Below are 24,819 nucleotides of genomic sequence, written 5' to 3'. Positions count from 1 at the left end.
CACCGTGGTGGTGGAGGTCACTGCAAACCAGCGCAGGATGCCGGGCAGTGGGTAGGCTGTCACAAAGGTGGTCCGCTCGATCCACATGTTCTGCAGGCAGGACACAATCAGTCCCACAGCTCCCATCACCGCAACGTCCCACCTCCCCTGCCTGTGGGGCATGGCAGTGCTGCCTTTCCCACCCCAGCGCCCAGACGAGTCTCTCTGCATTGCCCTCCTCTGGACACCCGGTGCTCCACAGGACCCTGCAGCTCTGCCCACCCCGGGGTCCCCATCAGCACTCACTGCAAATTCATTGTCTGGATCCTTCGGGCCTTTCTTGAAGGGCCGTGAGTAGCTGAACTTCTGGACGTGATTGGCTTTGTAGAAACTGCAGGAGAGAAGGGGCAGAGGATGGGCTGCATGCAGAGGAGACGCAGCCCCACACCGAGCAGCGCCCAGCGCCGCAGGCACGCACTTGGTGATCTGCTCCGGGATGCTGCGGTCCCTGAGCCGGATCCTGGACTCCTCCACCGGCTGCACAGTGAAGCACTGAATGTCTGCGGGAGTGAAGGAGCCTCGGGCGCACACCGCGGGGCTGTCGGGAGAGCGGGGCCCCGGGGCTGGGGCTGTGCGGGACCCACGGGCTCAGGGAACCCCCCCGGCCCTGCCCGTCCCCACGCCGTAAGGATACACTGCCCCGGGGACTCCGTGATGTCGGGGCCGGGCGGGGACGTAGTCTGCAGCTTCTCGGCGTTGGGGAAGGGGCTGAGCAGCCGCATCTCGAAGTCCTCCCGGCGTTCGTACTCTTTGCCGCGGTAGATGAAGACTTTGTTCTGCGGGAGGAAGGGGCGGCGCTGCGAGCCCTGCGCTGAGCTCTGCGTGCCGCGGGGGTCGTGGCAGACTGAGGTGCCAACCGAGGGGGAACCCCTTCTTGCAAAAGCCTTCCCCGAGCCCAACAACAGAAAGGTAGATGGATTAACGGGCAGCGAGCCGTGGGGCACTGAAGGGAAGCTCCAGGAGATTCCCAAATGCATTCATAGCCCAGTCAGCACAAGCACATCCCTGCAGCTCGTACAGGGCATCCATCCGGCTCTGCACCCCAAGCGGGACGTGGTGCAGCCACGGAGCAGTGCAGCTGCAGCCGTGCACTGCAGGTAGAGCACAGCCCAGTGCTCAGGGCCAGGAGGCCTGCAGACACCACATCCCTGTGTGCAGGAACACCACCTGGGCTCCTCTCCATCATTTTTTATAGCGAATCACCAGTTTCCGTGTTTTCCTTCCATAAGTGCTGCACCCAAAGGCACGCTGGGCTGCTCCCTACCAGCTCCCCATTGCCCCATCCCTCAGGGCTGCTCCATCCTGCATGCTGTCCAGCCTCCACCAGTTCTCCCTACTGGGGCTGGAGCACTCAGACCACGGGGACCCAGCAAGGAGGAAGGACAGCCCTGGGGCTCCGCTCACAGGAGATGCCCTGAGATGGTCACAGCTGCCAGGCAGAGCTGTGCAGGGTGCAGCACAGCAGCACAGGAGCAGCGTGGGCTGCAGGCAGCAGCAGGAGCCTCTCACCCTCAGGAAGGTGGGGAAGCCTTGCCCATAGTAGCCGACGGCGAAGTAGTCTGGGCTGGGACGCAGCACCTTCAGGATCTTCTCATAGAATTTGGCTTCTCGCTGCTGCAGGGGGAGGTGACACGCTGGAAAGGGCAGGAGCCACGCAGCCCCCGCTCTGCCCCATGGCTCACACTGCACTGTGCAGTGCCTTCAGCCCCCGCTCTGCCCCACTACGCAGCCCAGACCAGCTGGCACTCACCAGGATCTCGCTCAGCATCTCATAGTCAAAGATCTCACTCTCGTACTGCTCTGCCAGCTCCTTGCAGATATGGATGGCCTCCTCCCACATCTGCACAGTGCAGGGTGAGCAGGGCAGGAAGGGGTCTGGGCACCTCCAAGGGGGCCCTGCCCCTCCTGCAGGGCTCCTGCAGCCTCACTCCTGTGCGAGGAGCAGGACGGGCCCCTGGAGGGCTGCAGCAGGGTTCATTGCCTGCTGTCTGCAACCACGCAGCCCCTGCCAGGCCTCCACAGCCCAGCCCTCTCTGGGGTGTCCAAGCTCCCCGCATCTCCCCAGAAGTAGGGGCAGAACAGGCAACTGGGAGTTGTAGTGGCTGCAGGGATGAACTGCTCAGCACAGGATCTCAGCACCCTGCCCGGCACAGAGCAACTCTGCCCCCATCATGGCAACGGGGATGGTGAGCGGTGCCAAGGTGGGGGCTCGGAGCGGAAGGCAGAGGTGGGGGAGCTGGGTCCTACGGTCTGTGCTGCACGGGGCTGTGCTCACCTTGCCTTGATCAAAGTAGTTGATGATCTGGTTGTACAGAGCCTCCTTCAGCTGGCGCTGGGTGTGCAGGCTGGGGCTGTGCAGGCCCTGCATGGGTGCTGTGTTTGCCTCGTCGGACCACTGTGTGGGGCAGCGGGAATGCCATGCGTCACACTGAGCCACGGGGGGGCGCTGTGCTCCCCCCCCCCAGCCGTGCCTCACCTTGAGGAGCCGTGCGTGCAGCAGCAGCGTGTAGGCACCCTCTGTGTAGTTCTCATAGCTGATGTGCAGGTCCTTCAGCTTGTACAGGTACCTGGGGGGCAGGGCAGGGTTTGCTGGATGTGGTGCTGGGGGGGATCTGGCACCGTGCCCCCTGCCCGCTCCCCCATCCCCGCCCCATGCAGGGTCACAGCAGGTGGGGTGGGAGCAGCTCAGGGCTGGGGACCCTCCTGAATGATGCTGGCACCTTCCCACGCTGGGCCGGGACCACAGCACGGTCTGGGTGTGCTGACGGTGCGGGGGCCTCGATGAGGCAGCGCTCACCTGATGTACATGGCCTGGCGGTCGATCTCCTTGTAGAAGTTCTGGGGAGGAGCAAGCATTGAGGCAGCCCCAGGAAAGGGCTTCTCCTGCAGCCCCCACCATCCCTGACCCTGAGTCCTGCTGCCACCACGGCACACGGGCACAGGGCTGCTGGGCAGCTGCGTGGGGATGCTGCAGGCCCCACAGATGGGGGATGTGGTGCAGGCACTCACCAGGAGGTTGACTGTGCAGCTCATGCTGTAGGTTTTGTTCTCATCGTTCATCACCGCCCGGTAGTCGAGGAGCCGCTCCAGGAGCCCCGTCACCAACGCCACGAAGCTCTCCCCAGGCTGGGACAGCTCAGGGTGCGCCCGGCAGCAGCTGAGCAGACTGTGGAGCAGATGGAGCGCGGCTGCACGCCGGGCTCCACGCCGACCCAACTCAGCTGCCCTGAGGTGTGGGACCCCAATCACCCCAGCCAAGGACAAAAAGCGGCACCAGGCCAGCAGCGAGAGCCGTCCCTGTGCTGCTCTCCAGCAGGCGTGAGGCACAGACCAGGCAGTGATGGGCAGCATGGCGCTCCCTGGGCACAGCCCCTTCCTATCAGACCCCCCTCTGGAGCTGCGCTCTGGGCCAAAGCACAGCAGGGAGGAGGAGGATGGCCGAGATTCGGCTCTGTGGGGGCAGGGCACAAAGCAGGGGTGATGCCCAGAGGAAGGGAACAGTGTTGTGCTGCACGCTCACATGCTTTCAAAAAGCTGCTTGTACTGCTCGTCGCCCCGGCCGCCCTCCACCTCGCTGTCTAGCTTGCGCAGGATCTCATCCTCAAACTGCAAAGAGATGCACGTGAGCACAGCTGAGGATGTGCGGAGCTCGGCCCCAAGGCTGCACGGCCACAGTTCCATGGGACACTGGGCAACAGGCGCTGCAGGAAGGCTGATGGCAGCCCCAGCAGCAGCCTGGGCTCTGCTCCTGCAGACCTTCCTCCCACGTCACCTGGACATTCCCATTCCCCTGCTCAGACACAGCCCCCATTGCTCCCCAGCTCCCCGTTCTGCTTCTGCTGCATTGCCATCTCCCAGCAGCCCAGATGACCGATGCGGCTTCTGCAGGAAGGGCTGCGTCCTGCAGCCCAGGCAGCCCAGGAATCACTGGGCTGTGCTCTGTGCCTCTTAAAGCCACCCGTCCTGCCCAGGACCCTCCCACCTCCCAGCTGATGCTCAGCCTTGAGATCCACAGGGTTTGTGCTCTAGGTGTACCAGATGGACCACAAAGCCTGGCAGGTCCTGCAATGTGTGCAGCACAGGATATGGGGGCTCTGGGTCACATCTGATGCCCCTCAGCTCCGCACTGAGTTCTCTGGGTCTGCACATCCCCTGAGTGATGCACAGCATCTCCCCAGGCCTGAGCAGCATGGAATGGTGTGGAGATGCCACCTGCAAAGCTCTTGAGTCCTCTGAACTGCAGTGTCCAGTGTGGACAAGGGGCAAAGATCCAGCAGCAGCTGGGCTCTGAGAGATCCCAGCCCTTCTCCCAGGGACACCGCATGGGGTGGAAAAGTCTTTTGCACAAGGAAAGCTCACAGCAGCTTGGCAAGAGTGGCAATGCAGGAAGCTTGTACAGACCTCTCCCCTACCACTGTGCTGCTGTGTTCAGCCAGTGCTGGGACCTGCTGAGTGTGTGCAGCCTGCTGGTCCCTGGGAAACACTTGGCATTGCTCCGAGACTCCCTCCTACTCCAGGGCCCCAGCAGATCGCCATCCCTCATTGCTGTCCCTCATCTCCGTCCCTCACCCCTCTCACTTGTTCCCATCCCTCCCTGCTGCATCCCCACACCCCAGGAGTGCAGGGGGAGAGGGGGGAGGAGGGCAAGCAGTGCCTCCCCCCACACGATAGGGGTGGTCACCCCATGACAGGCAAGACCCTCACCTCCACCGCCCTCCCAGCCCAGTGCTGGTGCTCACCCGGCTGAAGCTGGCAGTCAGCTGGTACTCGCAGAGCATCATGTCAAAGAAGATGGGGATGGTGGACTTGCGCAGCTCCAGCTCAGGCACAAGGGTCATCTCCAGGATGGGGCCCACCATGCCTGGGATGAACTCGATCTTGTGGTGGCCTGAGGACAACAGGGAAGGCTGGGGCACACAGGAACAGGCAGCAATGCCTGCGAGAGGCTGAGGAGTGGTGGCAGCAGAGCTCTGCAAGCCCTATGCAGCTTCAGCAGGGCTTCCCCAGTCCATGCCCAGCGCTGCATGCTGGGCACAGGGGAGCCTGCAGCTGGAAGAGCAAGCTCAGCACCATGGGCTGGCACATCCAACAGCATCTCACATGGTGCACACACCACATGGTGCACACTCACATGGTGCACACTCACAGGGTGCACACTCACATGGTGCACACTCACAGGGCGCACACACCACAGGGTGCACACACCACAGACTCCCATGCCCCACACCAGTAATCTCTCAGTCCCCAGCACCCGTTCTGGGGCCGCTGCTGATGGACACCAGGCTGCAGGCACTCTCCAAGCCTCCTCCTTGCTGGTAACACCACAGCTCACCTAGGTTGTACCACATGTCCCGGATGGCTGCTCCAATCTTGGCTCTCATGTCCCCATACCTGTCAGGACGGTGTCAGTTCAGCATCACTCCATGGGCACAGCCCATGGCACAGCTTCCAGGACAGGAGCCCCAGCAGAACACATTCCAGAATCCCCATCTGCAAGCACAGCTGGGGCCGGGGCCCTGACCTGAGGGGGGAGGGCCACTCACTTGGCCAGGATTGCGGTGCGCTTGGCCTGCGAGAAGTTCTCCAGCTGCAGGGAGTCCTGGGTGAGGAAAGCCACGGCCAGGTGGAAATAGTTGTTCCAAAGCTGCGGTGAGAAGAGAGGGACAAACGGCAGGCAGAGCAACACAGCGTCTGGCACATCCCTGCCACCCTGTCAGGGGTCGGTGTCCCCTCACCTGCAGTTCGAAGCTGCTGCTGCTCAGGAACATCTCTGTCAGGGTGCTGGCAAACTGGTTGATGGCACGCAGGAACTCCCTGCAGGATTGGTGTAGGTGTGGGTGCCGAGCAGAGGGCACAGCCAGCCCACGGCCCACAGCACACAGCAGAGGGGGAGCGAGGCTGGCAGCCCCCATCACGGTGAGGTGAGGGTTGGGGCGCTGGGGTCGGAGCTCACAGCCCCACGGCCCCTCATCCCTCGGCCCTCATGGTGCAGCCCAGCATGGGGCCAGGCATCCCAGGCTGCGGCCCCAGACCCCTCTGTGGGTCCCTCCCAGCTCGGGGCTCCTCACCGGTTCTGCACCATGTTCATCACCATCCAGTCGGGGGGGTACACCGTCTTGCCAATGAGGTCCTTGAAGAGGATGAAAGTCTCCATGAGGAAGTCCTGTGAGGAGGAGACGTCAGGGGCTGGGGCACAGCCACAGAGCCGTCCTGATGCAGTGCTGTGCTGAGCACCAGGGCTGGGAGCACCCAGGGGCGCAGGAGGTGCCGGCAGCGGGGTGGTGACACGGCGGGCACTCACCATCAGCTCGGGCCGGGAGGGGAAGGCCTGGATGTAGGAGTGGTAATGGTCTGCGTCCATCTGGCTCAGGATGGCGGCCATGCACGCCACGTAGTGACTCTGGCAGAGAGCAGCTGGGTCAGGGGCTGCAGGGCTGGCACCAGGAGGGCCGTGTACCCCCTCCTCCCCCCCAAGGCTCTGCTGCCCTGGTAGCCCTGCCTGCTTCCCAGCTCTGCCTGTGCTGTGCTCCTTCTCTGCTTCTGGGGTGGGACAGAGGTGAGACCCACCACACTGCAGCAGGGGACATGGACAGAAGCTCAACCCTTTTGCTAGCATAAACCTGTGGATTTTAAGATCATTTAAGTAATATGTGGCTGTAAGTGCATCGTGGAAGTGGCTCACAGCTTCCTTCTGGAGGCCAGTGTATCCAGGCTGCCTTTAATAAGAGTCCCAGTTCGAGCCATCAGCTCCAGCTCTGCCCTGTGTGCCTGTGTCTCTGAACCAGGGTGAGGGGGGCAGGCGCAGCGCGCTGCCCAGGACTCCCTTCTGCACAGCAGGACCAGCCATGCTGATCTCAGGTCTGCATTGTTCATGGAATGGGAGAGGAGCAGCTGGCAGAGCAGGGACCACCTGCTGCTCACCCCTCTCTTTCATCTCCCCTTTAGCCTGTTAGTGCAGCCCATTATTGATGATGCTTCTAACATAAAATCTGAGTCTGCAGCAGACTTTGAAGTGCTTTGAATATTAACTTGTTAAGAGGAAGCTTTGGTGATGGGACAAAGCTCTTGGGAACTCCCCGATGGGCATCTGAAGCCTGAGAGCTGCAGGGTCGGCGCTCCTGGCCCCTGAAGACGGGCTCTGCTCAGCCTCAGGTCTGAGCTCGGGGCATTTGGCTGCAGACCAGGAGAGCAGCACGCTCACAGGGGGAACATAAAGCAGCCCAGGTGCCCAGGATGTGCCTCTGTGTGGGGGCCGGGCAAGGCCTGGGCTGCCTGTGGGCACATCGGTGCTATGGGCAGCCCTGGGACAGGAGCAGCTGGAGCTGGGGATGGAGGCAGCTCGGCAGGTATCCCGTGAGCAGATGAATGATGACCCCATGAATGCCAGTCCTGCTCTCATCAGTGTGGAGCTGCAGACCTGAAGCTGAAGGACAGCACACGGCACGGCCACAGCAGCTGCACGTGGAGCTGCAGAGGCAGAGCTGGGGATGAGCTCTGCTCGACGTGCACGGCCATCATCCCAGCAAGGCCTGCTCCAGAGTAAGCACTCGTTGGTGAAGCAGGGGTTGCCACAAATCCACCCACATCCCTGAGCATCCACAAGAGCAGTGGCACAGTGTGTGCCGGGCTGTGCGACACGCTGTGCACTGGGGAGCAGCAGCAGTTCACACCTTCATGGAGGTCTGGGGGGAATTTCTCATGCACCCAACAGTGTGGATGTTACCCACCACCAGCATGGGCGGCCCAAGCCAGCACAGCCCCCTGGCAGCAAGGAGGAAGAGCAGGAGGAAAGTTCTCTGCAAGGCAGAATGTGCCGGGGATGTGATGAGATCAGCTCAGCCACCTGAAAGCAGCTGTTCTGGTGGCAGCTGGAATTAGATCCAGGTGAACTCCCTGCACGGCCTGCTACACCTTGTTCAGGAGAAGCTGCATTTACATTTAAATTACATTACTGGTGAGCCACAGCCGGGTGCTGCTGCACGTACAGATATTCAGCTGGCAGATGGCAAATGTGTGGGGAACCGACCCAGCAGCAGCCCGGCACAGCACACGGCACGTCCACCCTTGCAGCAGCCCGCAGACCCACCGCTGGCCACAGACAGAAAGGACTCAGCTCTCAAATACTCCTCAGCAAAGCCACCGCGAGAGCAGCAGCACCCGGAGCCGCCGCTCAGCCCAGCGGCCGCAGACTGGGCAGCATCGGAGCAGGAGAGGGCTTGTGGCGGCCGCGGGACGCCGAGCTCCTTTTGGCCGCTCCGTGACGGCGCTTTCCCACCTCCTGCTCCCCTTCGGCCCGCTCGGTGCAAACACCCGCTGCCCCCGGTCGGGGCAGGCCGAGAGGTTGGAAGTAACGGGGCAAAACAGCAAAGTCCGGCGGCGCGACCTGCGGGAGCCGCACGGGGACGGGACAGAGGAGGTGCCCGGTGCGCGCTGCCCGCACCCGGGTTGGGCAGACGGCGGTGCGTCCCCGCGTGCTGCGCGGACGGCGTTCAGCGCGGGTCCGGCGGGGTTCCCCGCATCTCCCAGCCCCGCCGCTAACAGCGGGCGGGCACGTCGCCGCCCCGCCCCTCCGGCTCCTCCTCCCGATACCGGCGAGCCCGCGCGGCTCCGCCCCGGCCGTGCTCCGCGCACACCGCCCTGCACCGCCGCCGCCGAGCGCCAGGTACGGGGCTGGGAGCGGGGAGCCCGGGGAGGGGCGGCCGGGCCGGGACCGGGCTCAGCCCCGCGGGGATCGGCCCCGCAGCGCGTGGGGGCCGGGGCGGTGCGGGGAACCCCTGGGCCGGAGCGTTACGGGAAACGCAGGGCCGGGACCGGGACCCAGGGGCGGCGCGGGATGCGCGGTGCTCGGAGGGGCGCGGGGCCGGGATGCCCGGGGAGGAGCTGCGGTGCTCGGGCGGCGTTTCCCGATTCTCCCCGAGGCAGCGGCGCGATGCTGAGCGCCGAGCAGCCCCGGGTGTCATTGGGGTCAGGGACCCCCCGGGCTCCTCTGCTCCGCCGCCGCGCCGGAGCTCCCCGGGAAGTGCGGGGGGCGCGGGGCCACCGGGCGGGGGTCTCCGGGGGGCGCACGGCCACGCCGGAGGCAGTAGAGTGTGCTTGGGGGAGGCGATTCCGCGGCGCTGGGATTCGCCGCGTGAGAAGCGCCGGAGCCCCCCGGGTTCTGCCCCGCGCCGCAGCCCCTCCTCGCTGCCGCCCGGAGCGCGGGGCACCGCCGCTGGCAGAACGGTCCCGGGGGGCACACGGGCAGGGAGGGCTCCGGCAGCGCCCGCCTCGCTGCTGCCCCTCGTTAGCAGACACGTCCGTCAGCGGAGCCGGGCTGTGTTTGACACGCGCACACGCGATGCCGGGGCTGTCACTTCGGGTACCGCACGCCGCGCTGACGCGGGGACGGCCGCCGGCGCCGGAGGGAGGGATGCAGCCCACGTTGCTCCCGGCGCCGTGCGCTCAGCTCAAGGCCTTCGCGCGAGCAGCCGGGCGGGGTGAGACGTGAGGGCACCGCGCTCCGGGGCTGCTTGGCTCCCCCCTCCCGCGGCGCGGGCTGCAGCCCCTCGCAGGGCCGCGGGGGTCAGCAGGAGGCTCTGCGCGGAGCCGTCGTTTCGGTCAGAGCGCAGGCGGGTGCGCAGGGCGATGGCTGAGAGCCGGCCGTGCAGCTGCGCCCGCGCGGGGCTGGTGAGTGGCTGCGCGCTCGTGGCGGGGCAGAGAGCGGTGTGTCAGCCCGCGGTGCTCAGCTCTGCTGGCCTGCAGGGATGCGCCCTCCCGGACCCTGGCAATGCCGGCTGCGAGCTGTGCGCTGCCTGCATCCCTCTGAGCCCGGCAGGCGGCTCCAGGCAGCGGTGGGCACAGCCTGGTGGTCCCAGTCAGCTCCTGGTGGGGGTCGTGTCTGCAGCACTCTGAATCCATCCAGTGCATGCGGAGCAGCAGAACAGGTTTAAACACGGGAACTCCTTTAGACAGAGGTTATCTTCGTGACGAATTACAATTATTATAATTGCTTAATAGTATGGTAGTGCTCAGAGGCCACAAATAATGAGTGGGTTCATTTCCATCTGCAGTAACAATGCTTCAGTCGTAACCGGTGCTTCTGGACGGTGTGTGGCTCGTGTGCTTATAGCTGTGATCCAAATCTTCCTGGCTGTATTGTGGGTGGGGAAACCGAGGCACGTGGCGCAGAAAGACACTCACTAATTCCCAAATTCCCCTGGCAGCGAGTGTTGTCTAAGGCACATAAAGATAAAGGGGGGGGGGGTTCCTGCTGGATGGCAATGGGAATCCACTTAAAGGCAGGAATTTGTATTCTGAGACAACGTTCTCCGCACCGGTGATGGGAGCTGCAGCCGCAGCAGCCTCAGCTCCCACTGCCCGCACAGCAGTGGCTGCTCTTGGGGCTGCAGTGTGTGAGTGGCATTGGCACGGGGCACTGCTCCATGCAGGGCTGTGTGCTCGGAGCTGCAATGGGGCCGTGCAGCCCCCTGGGGGGCTGAGCCCCCCTGGACAGGCACACACAAAGCACAGCATTGTGACCATCTGCCTGTGAATGCGGGGCAGCAGAACCTTTCCAGCTCCTTCCAGAAATGTCCTTTGCAGGCAGCTTGCGGCTGTCTGAAAACATCCTGGTGTGGAGAGGAGCTGCGGGGCTCCCCAGCCTGCAGGCTGCTGCTGATGCTGTGGCTCCGGATGCAGCCCCATCCCGGCTCTGTGAGGGGCAGCGCATCCCTCCATGGAAGCTGTGAGATGCCTCGCAGTGCACTGAGCCTCCCATGACCACGAGCCTCCAGGCCACGTCCTGTTTCATTTGTCCTGTAATTACTTCGGGGCAGAGCCAGCCCAGCCTGCAGGATCTCCGGCCAGGTCTCACGTCAGGTGATTCCCCACATCCCTGTACCTGCAGGGCCGTGTCTGGGACTGGAGGAACATCGTATTGCCCACACCATGTGCTGGGAAGGCAGCAGCCACGCCATCCCTCGTTCTTCCATACCCCCAGGAGGGGCGGCCGAGCAGTACTGCAGCGATGCTCTCATTAAGCACAGCCTTGGGATGGGAAGCCACCTCCTCCCCTCTCCCTGCTCCACACACGCCGTCCGTGCAGTCTGTGCTCCTCCATGCTCCTCCGGGCAGCTCACTTCCTCCACACCTCTCATCTGAAATGGTGACAGCCGCGCTCCTCTGCACTGCAAAGAGGTGGCGGTGAAGGCAGTCCCAGCGAGGGCAGCGGCGCTGCTGCCACAACAGCTGCGTTAGCCTTGGAGACAGAACGATTCGGCCTCCGTGGGCCCCTAAAAACCTCCTGCAAAGGCTTCGTATGTTGCTGCACTCCAAGCCACAGCGAGTCCCCGTCCAACTGCACCCACACACGTGAGGCTGAAAGAAAGGATGTGATGCTGCGATGACAGGAGGTGCCGGGAGGACGTCGTTGCCTCTTCCCTGGTCGTTGGGCTCCCATCTCAGGGCTGCAGGACCCTGCAGTTGGCACTGGGGCACAGGGAGCACCTGCCTTCTCCTGGCCCCGGGGCTGGGAGTGTGACTCATTTTCCTGCAGGGCCCTTCAGCCAGTGACCTAAATAAAGATGGATGCACGCAGATCACTCGGCTCATGCGAGCTGCCACTTCCACCAGGCACCTGCAGCCAAAAAGGGGCCGCTGTGCTGGTGGGGCTCCTCCACAGCACCCATGTGGTGTCAGCTGTGAGTGTGCACGGCTCCATCGCGGCACTCTGTGGCCATCCTCAGACTGACAGGGTTTGGGTTGGGCCACGGAGGTGCAGGAGCAGCATGAGACGGTGCTGTGAACACTGCAGGTATGGGGTAATGGGAGCGACGGGTGCTGCTGGGACCTGGGGGCCGTTGCCGTGGGGGGGTGCGCGCCCTCGCCATGAGAGCACAAAGGGCTGGGATGTGGCACAAAGGGGCTCTGTGCTGAGGGGGAGCAGAGCTGCTGGAGAGAAGGCACGGCACTGGCCCAGGCACAGATGGGGGAGATAAAGTGGCCGTGATGAGGAGCCTGCAGGAAAGCAGGAGGTCTGCACGCCTCCAAAGATGGGGTGATGGAAGGGCCTCCAAGAGCAGCTGTGAGGGCAGGGCACGTGCTGGCTTCGTGCTGGCACTGCCTCTGTGAGGAGCTGCGTGCTGCCATTGCTGAGCAACGCGCCGTCATCCACCCTTGAGCGCCGTGGATGCTCCTGGAGCCGAGTTGGGATGAAGTCCTGCTGCTGACTGCGCTGTGCACCTGGCTGCTGCCCGGCCGTGGGCTGTGAGCACACAGCTCACCCTGCTGCCTCCCAGTGCCGCAGCACCTCGCGCCGTGCTGAGCTCAGGGGCAGCAAAGGCTCCGTCCCAGGAGGAGCCATCGCACCCCGTAGTAGGGGTGGGTAATTAGCTACCCTCCTCTGCAGCTCCAGAAGTAGATGATTTCCTCTCTCATAAATCTAATCTCCTGGCTTCCTGCGTCTTGAGGAGAAGATTTATGTGTCTGCTCTGGTTTTCCTTCTTCCACAGACGTCGCCAGGAAGAGGAGGTGGAGGATGGGTGCAGAAGGGCCCCCAGCAGGGCTGGCAGGGTGTCCTGTCCTTGGCGTCCTGCCCGAGGAGCCTGGAGCTGGGACCCACAGCGTGCCGGGCAGGGTGGCACTGGGCAGCAGGGGTCCACGGTGTGCCAGGCAGTGTGACTGCAGGGTGGGATCCAATGCTGCAGTTCGGTGGTGGTGGCCAGGAGATGGGGATCCCACCCCCAGTGCCTCCATGGCTCCAGGTGCCGATCAGCCCACGGCACCCATCCCCACTGCCCCGAGCAGCCAGCGCAGCCCACGCTGAGGTGCTCCTGTCATTTACTGCATTATGGTGGCGTCATCTGGTTTTGTCCGTAAATCACTTGATATGATCTACTGCTTGTAATTGAACAAGAGGAGGAAAACACTCAGACCTTAAATAATTGTCAGGAGAGCATCCATCACCACCTGAATCTTGTCCAAGTTGCTCCGGCACCGAATGGCCTCACCTTTCAGGAAGGCCCTTCCCCATCTGGAAGCGCTGACCTCTGGCTCTCAGGCACTGTTCTGTTGCACTGATCTGTGGGGCTGCAGAGCAGAGCCGCTTCCCACCGCTGAACTGCTTTCCTGCAGCGCTCTTTCCTTGATGCCCACACGACACCACATTTGTCATTCTCATTCCTTATCCTTCCCTCAGTCTCCGCATCATCCAAATTCTGCCAGTGCGGGCTTTTCCTCTTTGAGGTCACTGACTCCAGCATCACCGTGGGGCTCAATGCCCCTCTGAGGGACCTGGCCAGCAGCACGGCCGTTTGGTGCTGGGTGCTGGATGGTTATGTCTTGAGACACGCTGGTTGGCCTGGCTTTAATCCATTTAACGCGTGGCACATCGCTTTCATATCTTTCCGGTTTCTCCATGAAAATGTCAAATGCCTTACAGAGATCTAAGGAGGCTTTTACCTCCGTTGACCAAACTGGGAATCTCATCAAAACAGACAGCAAATGGGTTTGATGAGCCGTGTTTCCCAGTGCAGGCTGGCACTGCTGGTGTGCGCCGCCGTCCTTCAGCCGTCATTCATCAGGCTCTGAGCTGCTGCCCTCGGTGCTGCTGTGCTGCTGCTCCCCGTGCCCCTCCGCCTCCAATGCATCGTCCCACAGCTCTCCTGAGGTCTGGATGCCACCATCACACCCGGGTCTGGGAGAGGAGAAGGCCCTGTGGCACTGAGGCTTCCCTGCTGGGTTGCTCCGCTGCACGGCAGTGCCGTGGCTCCGGTGGTGCCTCACCTCCAGGAGTGGCTGCTCTGTGTTTGTGCACGTCGGTCTGGTCGGACAAGCAGGCAGGGTGGGCAGAGCCAGCCTGCCCTCCTCAGCACGGCTCTGCTGGCACAGCCGGGCACAGGGACTCCCAGCCCCTTGTGCGCCGTGCCTGCAGAGCACGGATAGAAGCAGAGCGCTGGGATGGCTCAGTCCTCTCTGCCTCCTGCTGCGGCTTTGGGCACCGCGCAGCCCGAGGGTTTGACACCAGTGTCTGTGTGTGCTGGGCACGGGGTCGGGGTGATGGCGTGAGCAGCCCCCACGCTCGCTCTGGAGCAGGGACTGTTGGAGGGCTGCAGGCACGGGGCGCCTGAGGACAGCTCAGCCACCATGTGGCTCTCATCCTTCAGCTGCCCCCTCCCGTCTGCCCATTCCCGTGGTCCTGGCCATCCTCCTGCAGAGAGGAACAGCTGGAACAGCTGCAGCCCTGGGCTCGGCCCTGAAGGGGCTGATGTGGTTTTAGGACCCCAGAAAGGCTTCACCGTGTTGTTCAGCAATGAGCAGAGCCGTCTGTGCCTTGTTCTGGGGAGGGTGACGTTAACAAGGGACACTTCTACTCCTGTGCCCTCAGTCTGGGAGCTCAGGCCTTGCATAGGGTGCCTTGGTGCAGGAGTGGTGGGCACAGGAAGGCAGGTTGGATACGGTGCATCGGCGTGCGTGGGCACCACCTCCCTGCAAACATGCTGGAAGAGAGCAGCTGGAGAGCCCCGATGTGCTGAGCGCTGGGTGCCTGTGCTTCCTGCACAGCCTCTCCCAGTGGCCTTTTCTGCGCATCCAAAATGTCCCTGGAGCTGTGCTTCCAGCTGGATCTGTCAGCAGAGATGTTTCCTTCGTATTCAGCTCTGGTACAGGGGGTGCGTGAGATGCAGCAGCCGCTTGGTCGCGTGGTCCTGGTTCAGCCCCCATCAGGGTTCGTTATTAGCAGTGGGAGATGCAGGAGTGCCAGAAGCAGAGCCTGGGCACAGCACTAAACCTGGCCGCACCGTAATGCATATGCAGAAGGACGAGCGGGAGGGTCCAAGCTTTTGGTGTCTGACAGCCTCAGAACTGTTCTCCAAATGCAGTCAGCGCATGTATAATTTATGGGCTTTCTCTTTGTCCTTGTGCCGTGCCTCAGATCTCCAGCGGTGCTCGGTTCGGAGGCGCGGGGCGCCTCGGCACAGCGCTGCTGACTGACAGCACCGCGTCGGCTGCGTGGGCAGTGGAGCGAGCTGGGGCTGCTCTGTGGTTTTGCAGGGCTGTGTGTGCCCACCGTGCTCTCGCCCCGTGCCGGGCTGTGGGAGGTCCTGGCACCCTCCTGGCACTCCGTCCTCTGGGAGCGCCCCCCGGCTGTGCTGGAGCCGGCCCACGTGCAGGAGGTGGGCGCAGCACAGGGACGTGCCACGAGTCCATGCAGGAGATGCACTCGGTGGCAGTGCACTGGCACGGCTGTCGCTGGACACCACTCCCACACCGTGGGGCTGCAGCGGGTCCTGTGGTCCCGGTGGGTCTGCCCCATCTCAGTCTGCCACCCAGACCAGGGCTGAGCACGGGTCCGCTCCTCCCTGCCACGCGCCAGCCTCGTGCAGCAGTGATCCCACTCCCCAGCTCAGCCTGTCCATACCAACAGATGCCCCATCACCTCCTGCCTCACAAACACCTCCGGTGCTGGCACAGCTGGGAGGCAGCGGTGCATGGAGCAGCATCCTGACGGCACTGGGCAAGGGGCAGCAGAGATGGGTGCGGAGACATGCAGTGTGTGGCACCTGCACTGCTTTGGCACAGCTGGGTGCTCCCTGAGCTCCTGCTGGGTGCCAGGACAGGCATGGAAGCCAGCACCATCAGCTCATGACCGGCGCACGGGGACTCCGGGCCTCAGTGCTGAGACAGCTGCTCTGTTACAGTGAGAACCAGGCACGGCGGTGCAGGACGGCAGGAGGGCAGGAGGGCGAGCAAAGCAACTGTCCCTGCAGGCCTCTGTGGGGCTGAGGGCTCTGCTGGCTGCGGCGAGTGGGTGCCAGGAGCAGAATGCAGGCACTGCATGGTGCCACGGGGCTCTGCGTGGTGCTGTGTGCCCCAGCAGGGCAACAGGCCAGGCAGTGGTGGGTAATTAGTATGGGCAGGAGAGCCGGATTGGCACGGGGGCTCAGCGCTGGTGAGGGGGCACAGCGGGTGCAGGGCTTGGAAGGGGCTGCGTCCTCCCTGCTCGGGGATGGGAGCCACGCATATCTGTGTGCCAGTGATGGCAGGATAGCGATGCAGTCCGCCCGTCCCCACGTCTGAGCTCCCCGTGCCCCAGGGCTGTGCCCGTCCCGTCCTGCTGCGCTCCCCGCACCATCCGAACACGAGGTACCGAGTCCCAGCAAGGCAGAGCTATTTTTAACGGCTGCTTCTGCTTGATTTGAGCTGTGAACTTGTAACGTGTTTATGCTAAAGGGGTTTCTTTTTTTCCCTTCTCCCTTTGTGCTGAGGAGGCAGTGCCAGAGATCAAAGCTTGTCTCTTTGCGTTTGGTGATGGCCACGCGGGATGGAGGGTGGGAGGGTGCACGGGGGCCGGGAGCTCCGCGGGGCAGCGGGAGACATCCCGGGCCGCAGGAACGGCGGGCGCAGGGCCGGGTCAGCCGCCTCTCTCTGTCCCCGCAGGTCAGGGAGCCGGGAGCCATGCACGGGGCCAGACGGCGTCCGGAGCTCCGCGGAGCTCAGCGCAGAGAGCTCTGAGCGCAGCGGACGTCGGCGGGACCATGGGCTGCCAGCGCGGAGGCACGATGCGGGGCGGGGCGCTCGGGCCGCCCGCGTGCCGGGGGCCGTAGGTGCGGGAGGTGGGCAGCATGCCCTGCAGCCCCGCGCCCGCCTCCTGCGCGGCATCCCCTCTGCGCGGCGGTGCGGGATGAGGCCGCCCGCCGCCCCGGGCAGCTCCGGGGACGGGCACGGCGCAGGGGCCGCGGCGGCGGGGCTGTGAGCCATGCTCAGCCGGGATCCCCTGCCCTCCGGCGAGGGCGGCCAGGAGAAAGCCATGACGGTGCGCTCGGTGCTGCTCAACCGCGACTCGCCCGACATCGAGAGCCGCCTGCAGCGCCGGCGCAACCGCACGCAGCAGGTGCGCTTCAAGGACCTGGTGGAGGGCAGCCCCCCCCCGGCGCCCGCCCCCGGCCCCAACACCCCACGTGCCTCGCCGCCCCCCAGGGCCCCCCCTGAGCCGGCGGCTCTCTGTGCCTCGCGGCGCAGCTGGCCCCAGGCCCAGCCGTGCTCGCTGACGCTGCCCGTGCCCGGGAAGGCCCGCGCCAGCGCTGCCATCCAAACCTCCCCCAGCCTCCAGAAGCCCTTCCCGGCCCCCCGGCCCCACGGCGGGAGCGTCTGCGATGCGGCCGCGGACACGGGGCTGCTCGCCGCCCTGGGGAGCGCCCGCTGCCCGGGGGGAGCTGCGCCCACCGCCTCGATGCGAGCCGTTCCCCCGCGGGCGCCCGCAGCCGAGCGCGCCCCCTCCCTCGCCCCGCGCCCCGCAGCGTGCCGCGTGCCGCCGCCACCGCCCAGGGATCCCCGCCCCCCGTACCCGGGCACGGCCGGGTGCCCCGCTGCCAGCTGCACCCCCTCGGCCAGGAGCTGCTCCACCGAGCCCTGCGCCCGGCCCGGCGGGACCCTCCGGGATGGGCGGGAGCCCCCCCAGCGTCCGGCCTCCGTGCCCTGCGCCCGCTCTCAGCCTTCCTCCGAGCTGTGGGTGCTCGGCCGCAGCGACTCGGAGCGCAGCCTGCCCCGCGGGCACCGCCAGCTGCCCCTCCTCCACCAGCCAGCTCAGGGCAACCCCCCCCGCGACCCCTCGCCACCCCAGCACCGGCTCTGCGGCTCGCCCTGGGGGAGGCCCTGCTGCACCCCGGCACCCATCCCACCGGCGCCGGGCTGGCACAGCTCTGCCACCGCTGCACCGGAGACCGCGCCAGCTGCACTTGGCCATCCGGACACGCAGGACATCTGCAGCCAGCTGCGGGCTGCCGAGCCCGGCCACGAGCAGGCAGCTCCGGAGAGGCACGAGGGACCCCCACACGGCGTCAGTGCAGTGGTGCAGCCCGGTGGGCGCACACCGGAGCCCCCCCAGCATGGGCAGCCCTGCCTCAGCACCCAGCAATCAGAGACGCTACGCCACGTGCAGGACCTGCTGCAGATGGTGGTGGCAGCCAAGGGGACACCGGGAGCCGCAGCAGGGGATGAGCATGGCCACACATCTCAGGGACAGGGGGCACAGGGGGACCTGCAGTCCCAGCTGCAGTCCCTGGAAGGAGTGCTGGAGACCAGCCAGCAAACCATCCGTGTGCTGCTGGACGTCATCCAGGACCTGGAGAAGAAGGAGGCCCAGCGCGATGGGTGAGTAGATGGGGCGGCGTCTGGGGGGGTTTGGGCTCTATGGGGGTCTGGTGATGGTAGGGGTGGCCACGCCAAAGATGGGAGCCATGTCACCTTCTGGACGTGCTTCCCTCTGAGCAGCTCAGAGCTGCCATCCTGATCTGCTTGGCACGGTGACTTGGGGTAGTGGTCTGCCAACCTTTGGCTTGTTCCTCCTGTGCCAGCCAGAGGACGAGGGGAGCAGGGACCCCTTGGTTCTGCTGTGCCCATCGGTCAGTGAGAGCAGAGACCTGGCACAGTGTGTCCCAGCTATGGGCTCTGGTGCTGCCGATGCCCTGTGGACAGCCCCTGCTGTGCCTGCCCTCCTGCATGAGGTGCAAACTGCTCCTCTTGCCTGCTCTCTCCCTGGGAAGCGTAGGGCCGTATCCAGGGGTCGGTCTCTGAGCTGCCTTGTGTGCACCACAGGAGAGGCCCCACGGCCCGTCTGGTTTGCCCTGGCCATGGCACAGGATGTTCCCTTTAATGACCTGTGAGAATTTCGCTGGCTCGGCTATCAGTGAAGCAGAGCCTTTGCGTGGGCATCTATGCTGGGAGGACTGCCCAGGGGACACGTTTTGGCAGGGCTTGGAAGGATTTGGCATGACTTGTCAGGTTTGGCACGGTTGGGCACGGTCTGCCGTGGTTTGGCAGGGCTTGGCAGGGTCGGTGGGGCTGAGCAGGGTTTGGCACACATGACCTGCCAAATGAACTGCCTGTGTCTAACGTGGCCCAAGAGCAGCAGTGACGGCGCTGATGGGGACCACGACCTGCGCCGGCTGCAGGTGGCATTGCAGCCACACTGTGGGAACAGCCTGAGGCCCTGCGACGGGGCGGCTCATTAGCTTGGCAGCTCGTTAGTTTGTCCTCACACTGGCAGAGCTGTCGGTGCTGCAGGCGCTGAGCCGGCTGTGTGCACAGCACCGCGCGCACGTTGCGTCTGGCACCGCGCTCGGGCGGCTCCCGTGGCGAGCTCTGCCCTGCCAGATGGGCACCTGCTGGAGCCCTGGCCCTCCTGCCCGAGAGCACGCTTAATTGTTTAACCAAATTAAACTGCCGCTAAGTGCCTCCTCCCAGGCAGGGCTAATGGGGGATCCCACAGAAGCGTTAGCGAGCGCAGAAGCAGGGCACGGTGCTGAGCCCCTTCCCCAGCGCAGCATCCGCCCGGCCCTCACCTTCCAGGGCTGCTGAGGGTCCGCTGCCCTGTGTGTCGTGCACGGGACGCGGCTGACAGCGCCCTCTCCGCAGCGCAGCTCCCACCCGCCGCCATCTCTGCCCACAGCCTGGCTGTGAAGCGCAGAGCTGAGCCGGTCGGAAGGGCTGCCGCGCTCCTGCTGCCGGGATGAGTTTGCCTGCTGACGCTGATGGAGCTTCACCGTGGGCAGCTCAATTAAGATCTCAGCTCCATAGGCTGCCACAGTCAAATGAGCAAACAAGACGCCCAGAGATACAAGGAGAGGAGTAGGAAATCCCATAAAGGTGATCCCAGTGTCCTTCCTCTGGCCCCATTGCCGTGGGTCAGTGTCAGGGGTTTGGCCACCAGCCCCACAGTGCCCCACAGCATCCCCGCATCCCCCACAGTGCCACTTACAGAGCACCAGCTGTGCACGTGCGTATTTCCGTGCTTTCAATGTATGTATATAAAAGGTATCCTGATCTAATTTATGTGCCGCTAGAATCCCAACTGCAAGGTGCAATTTGGTGCACTACGAGACCCAGTTTCTGCGGGCTGAGAACAACCGTGATCAAGGTCGAGGAACAGGGAAACGGTTTAAGCAGGGAAATGTGACGGGTTTGTGGGACAGGGGCTGTTTTCTTGGCTGCCTGAGGGGAGGTGGGGAGGGGGCATCTGCTGGGGGCCCAAACGCCTTTATTGGGGCACTTTCCCCCCAGTGCCCGAGGCGCTGCCCACGGAGCTCTGGGCTCCCACAGCAACCATCAGCCTGATGCTGTGTGGGGCCGCGCGGGGCGCTCAGCACCAGCAGAGGATCTGCAGAGATCTGGAGGAGGATGGATGGCTCTGGGGCTGAGCTGACCTTTGGGGCTCATCAGCCAGCTCTGCTTTATTTCAGTGCCATGCACCTTCCCTGGAGGAGGAGGATGCTTTGGTACAAAAACATCAAAAAAAAAAAAAAAGATAAATCCAGCGTAGGCTGGTGATTAGGCTGGCACCTCTCCCCCTGCCCATCTGTTGGGCACCGCTGGGCACTGCGGTGCTCCTACACAGACCCCACACTGCCCGCCATCCACTCCCCCCATCGTGCCGTGTGTGGGGTGTCCTGGGACGGCCCTGGGCACGAGGTGCAGCTCTGGGGTGGTGATGAGATGAGGCTGACGGCGTGCAAAGGATTTGGGGCTTCTGCCGCGCTCGTCTGGTTTGCGACCGAGTGAGATACGTGCTCACCGCGCTCGGCACGGCTCCGAAGAGCACTGCATGGGGAGGAGGGGGGAAGAGCCGGGATCGGGGAGCGGGGCTGGGAGCGGAGCTGCATCCCTGGTTCCCGGCCGCGGTGCCGGCGCAGAGGAGGGCCCTGGGTCCGGGTCTCCCGGCTGACTGCACTGCCGCTCTGTTGCAGGCGGCACTCGTACCGGACGGGGCAGGACATCGCCAACTGCGGGACGTGCCGGGACTGCGCCTGCATCATCTACAGGTACGGGGCAGCGCTGCCGCCCCGGGGAAGTTCCTGCACTCGTTTCCTCCCCCGTCACTCGGCGCCGCGCTCCCTGTTCGTAGCAGAAACGCCTCCCTGAGCCCGAGGACGGGACGCGGCACAGTGGTGCGGTGCCATCAGGGTCCCCGCGCTGTCCCAGTGCAGGGTGATCCGGGAGCCCCGCCGGCACCTCCGCTGTGCCCCGGCTCCTCCCGCCGGTAGCGGTGATGCGCTCAGAACCGGCGCTGAGCAGCGCCATGGGCGGAGGGCGCGCTTCTCGGCCGCATCGGGGCTGGAGGTGCCCCAGATCCGCCCCCGTCCCCGCGCTCCGTCCCCTCGCATGGCCGGGCCCTGCTGGCGCTGCCTCTCGGCGGCAGCTCGTTGCCACCCGAGCCCAGAGCCGACTCCCCGCGGTAGCTCGTGGGGGCCGTCAGCGCTAATTGGGTCTGACGAGGCTGTCTCCATGCGGCACTGCGGCTGGGAGAGATGGCACCGCTGGGGAGGAGGGTCCTGCTGAGGGCTCCCGCCGGGCTCCGCTGCCTCCACGTGAGGGGAAAAGGCTCCGGTGGGACACGGTGGGAGCGGAGCGGGGGGCGGCGGGACGGGGGCAGCTCCACGGGGCTGTGCAGGGCTGCACGCGGCTGCGGGGGACGGCGGTGGTCGGGTGGGCAGAACGAAGACGGGTGGGCAGAGAGCACAGCGGGAAGGGGCTGCAGGACGGCAGCTGCGCTGTGAGCGGCTCCCCGTGCAGCCCGGCACTCGGCCGTCCGTCCGAGCTCGCCCTTTCTGCTAGAGGTAGCTGGGGATAACGCTGCCCTCGTGATGTGTGGTGACACGGGGTGCTGCGCGGCTGTCAGAGCCACGTGCGGTGTCGGCGGCAGCACCTCGCTGATGTGATGGGAGGTGGCTGCTCGGAGATGGAAGTGCTTTCCGGGTGAGGGAGCATCGCAGCACGTGGCCTCCCGCGCCCTGCCTGCTGCGGGGACAGCGGGGGGTCCGGGGACGTGCAGGAGAGCTGGTGGTGCCGGTGGGTGATGCGTCCCCTCCTTCCCTACCCGGACCAACGGTGCCCCCGTGCCTTGCATCGGGATTGTTTTCAGACTCTCACCCCGGCTCCTTGTGCTGTGGCTGCACCGGGCTCAGGGGCGCGAGGGCAGTGGGGGTCTGTAACCCCAGCGCTTTGTACAGCCTCTTTCCAGGGGCTCTCATGGGTCTCAAAGCTGTTCCCCAGCTGGGGAGCCACAGCCAGGGGCAGCTCTGAGAGCAGCTTTGACGCTAGGAATGAAAGGGGAAGCGCCACTGGGTCAGGGCTGTCTGTCCGTCCGTCCCTCCAGAACTGAGGGTCCCACTGGGTGCAGCGCGGTGCCGTGTGTGGGCAGGACACGATTCTGCACGATACGACAGCCGCCCCCGGGTCCGGCCCCCACCCCACTCACAGCCGCGCTGCACGCAGGCGGTGGGGGGCAGCGGCCGCAGGCTGAGCCGAGCCCCCCGGCGCCGCAGCAGCGCCGTGACGCCGCCCCTTCTCTCCGCAGCGTGGAGCACGACTTTCGGCAGCAGGAGGGCCGCTTCCAGCGGGTGCTGAGCCACATGGAGGGCGACGCGGCACACAGCAGCCCTGCACCGGGGCCCGGCCCCCCCGCCCGGCAGGAGGCTTCGCCCCCTGCTAAGCTGGACGCCAAGAAATCCCGGCGCAAGTGCTTCTGGTTCCTGTGAGCCCCGGCACTGACACCGGCTCCTGCCTCCTCTCCCTTCCCTCTGACGTTAGGGTTTGGGTAGCACCAGCTTTTATATTTTTAACCGTTCCGTTTAACGTACTGAAGAACCCGTGTAAATAAGAGGGGGGGGAGCAGCGGCTGTATTGATGGAGAAACCAATAAATTCCAGGGAGACGCTATTTTTGTTACACCCTCTCCTGGCTGTGCGCTTCTGTTCTGGATGCAGCTGAAGCTGCCGCCCGGCCCCAAATCAGTGCTGCGATCCCATCCTGGCCCCAAGCAGCCCCGCGGCTCCAGCAGGTTCTCAGAGACCCCACTGAACAGTGGGAGCACCGTGAGAGCCCTGCACCCATTGCCAGGGGTGGTGGACAAGGGCAGGGGAGAGGAGCCCCAGTGCAGGCAGGCTGGGACCCAGGAGTGCGGCTGCTCTCATAGAATCAGTCACCCAGGCTGGAGAAACCCTCCAAGATGCCCGGCTCCACCCCACCATGCCCACTGTCCTTGTCCCCCAGTGCCACATCTCTGTGGTTCTGAACACCTCTGGGGATGGTGACCCCCAGTCCCTGGCAGCCGTGCTGGCACCCAACCGCTCTGCAGGAGAAATTATTGCTGAGATCCAACCTGAGCCTCTCCTGATTCAATGAGAGACCGCCTCCCCTCCCCGAGCTGCTCTCTGCCCACTGAGGCCGTTGTGTGCTGGGGTCACCCTGCAGCCTGGCCGTCCCTGCACAGCCCAGGGCAAGAGCCGACCCCCCCACTCTGTGTCAGGCCAGGCCCCTGTCTGCAGGATGCACCAGCTGATTACGTGGGGGCAGAATTCAGCAGCTCAAATATTCCAACCTGCAAAAGGAGCAGCTCAGCATCGATGTAATGATGGCTCTGGATCAGAGCGGTCAGCAACAGCAGCAGCAGCAGCCCGGCTGGGGGCTGCAAGCAGTGGGGTGAAGCCTGGGACTGTGACAGCACCACGAAAGGGATGAACTAAGGTGAGAAAGCTGCCAGACAGCATTTCTGGAGCACAGCAGGGCCAGAGCGAGGCTCAGCCAAAGCACTGCCCTCCTTCTCCTCGCGCTGCGCATCAGGCCGTGCTCCGGCAGCCAGCGCTGCTCGTTATCTCTGTCACAGCCCCACAGGTAGCTTCAAACAGCTCTTTCTTTGCTCTCGCTTCCTCTGGCACTGAATCATGCATTCTGAGAACAAAGGCTAAAAGCGAGATGATACCAAACCCAACCCAGCACGCATCGCCTGCCTGAATCCACCTGAATCACAACCAGCAAGAGCCCACCCACCCAGACTGCTGGCACAGTCTGCCACAGCCTAATACAGCCCAACACAGTGCCAGCACAGCCCAGCACAGCCCAGCACAGTCTGACACGGCCCAGCACAGGGCTACTTGCAGCCAGATGTATAGGAAGGACTGCACCCTGCACCATCTCAGCAGTGGGGTCACTCCAAGAGCACAGAGATGCTGTCTGGAATGGCTCCTGAAGCAGGCAGGTCCCTCTGCCAGTAGCAGCAGCATGGCCAGTGAGAAGGAGGGTCCCATCCTGCCCGTAGCACCTTGGTTTAGCCACGTATTTATGAATGAGAGCCAAGCACGGAATGGCAGAACTACAGGTTTGCTCCAAAACCTCCCTAGGCATGATGCACGGCACGGCACGGGATGACACAGCATGGCAGGGCCCCACAGCACTGCACCCCAAATACCACCAGACCCTTCCCCTTGCCCCACACAGCCCAGAGCCACGTGCCCGGCCTGCTGCACACAGCCTGGCTGTCCACACTTGCACAGAGCACATTTCCTCCTCCCGCATGATGAAACCACTGCACCCAGTGCAGCTGTGCTGCGCAGAGCCTCAGCCGTGCTGCAGCCTGCCAACAGCTCAGCACGAGGTGGGCATCCCAGCGTGCTGCTCCCATGTGTAAAATGAGGAACGTTTGTTGGGTCCCATCACTGCTTTCCAGAGAATGCAGCCCAAACCCCCGCATCTGCTTCCAGACGAGCCTCCTGCACCGCAAGCACCCTGCGCGCTCCTCCCAGCGCTCCCCCTACTCCGCCCTGCTTCTGCCGCATTTCCTCCTTCCTTTTTTGGGCTTCCTCGTGCATCCTGCTGCGTTAAATACCCACAAACCCATCCCCAGCAGCTGCTGCCAGACACCACGGCACCGCCGAGGAACATTTGCCACCTGCTCCCCATCCCCACACCGCGCAGCCCTTCCCTCACTTCCTCATCCCCATGGAAGCGGAGCGGCGGAGCTGTCCCACGCCC

The 24,819-nt window shown here is 64.4% G+C and overlaps 2 protein-coding genes across 9 annotated transcripts in view; one reads left to right on the top strand and one right to left on the bottom strand.

The window, feature by feature from the left end:
* LOC125692664 (dedicator of cytokinesis protein 2-like) overlaps nt 1-24,819 on the bottom strand; it is a 50,923-nt gene that overhangs the window by 2,754 nt on the left and 23,350 nt on the right. For 4 of the 8 annotated variants that reach the window (XR_007376796.1, XR_007376797.1, XM_048943459.1 and 1 more), the window contains exons 29-45: nt 6,341-6,439; nt 6,108-6,202; nt 5,775-5,853; nt 5,583-5,683; nt 5,372-5,430; nt 4,779-4,927; nt 3,560-3,645; nt 3,049-3,205; nt 2,837-2,877; nt 2,516-2,606; nt 2,315-2,434; nt 1,790-1,879; nt 1,549-1,653; nt 674-815; nt 458-539; nt 286-370; nt 4-90 (exon numbers count right to left, since the gene is read on the bottom strand). Coding sequence is in view for 5 of the 8 variants with exons in the window: in XM_048943459.1 (XP_048799416.1) it covers nt 4-90; nt 286-370; nt 458-539; nt 674-815; nt 1,549-1,653; nt 1,790-1,879; nt 2,315-2,434; nt 2,516-2,606; nt 2,837-2,877; nt 3,049-3,205; nt 3,560-3,645; nt 4,779-4,927; nt 5,372-5,430; nt 5,583-5,683; nt 5,775-5,853; nt 6,108-6,202; nt 6,341-6,439 (1,668 nt within the window). In the remaining 3 variants the exon portion in view is untranslated. Of the gene's footprint in view, nt 1-3; nt 91-285; nt 371-457; nt 540-673; nt 816-1,548; nt 1,654-1,789; nt 1,880-2,314; nt 2,435-2,515; nt 2,607-2,836; nt 2,878-3,048; nt 3,206-3,559; nt 3,646-4,778; nt 5,211-5,242; nt 5,431-5,582; nt 5,684-5,774; nt 5,854-6,107; nt 6,203-6,340; nt 6,440-24,819 lie in introns of those variants that run through there. The other 4 variants (XR_007376798.1, XM_048943461.1, XM_048943463.1 and 1 more) reach the window with 4 other exon arrangements.
* Nucleotides 16,772-24,814, top strand: LOC125692670 (INSYN2B protein-like). The gene is made up of 3 exons (XM_048943484.1): nt 16,772-18,165; nt 20,757-20,831; nt 22,367-24,814. The coding sequence occupies exons 1-3, from the start codon at nt 16,772-16,774 to the stop codon at nt 22,545-22,547; spliced, it is 1,650 nt and encodes a 549-aa protein (XP_048799441.1). The 3' UTR covers nt 22,548-24,814.

This window comes from Lagopus muta, chromosome 4 (assembly GCF_023343835.1).
Source record: "Lagopus muta isolate bLagMut1 chromosome 4, bLagMut1 primary, whole genome shotgun sequence".
NCBI lineage: Eukaryota > Metazoa > Chordata > Aves > Galliformes > Phasianidae > Lagopus > Lagopus muta.
The sequence above is the reverse complement of the archived record's forward strand: the minus strand, read 5'-3'. Positions and strand labels throughout refer to the sequence as shown.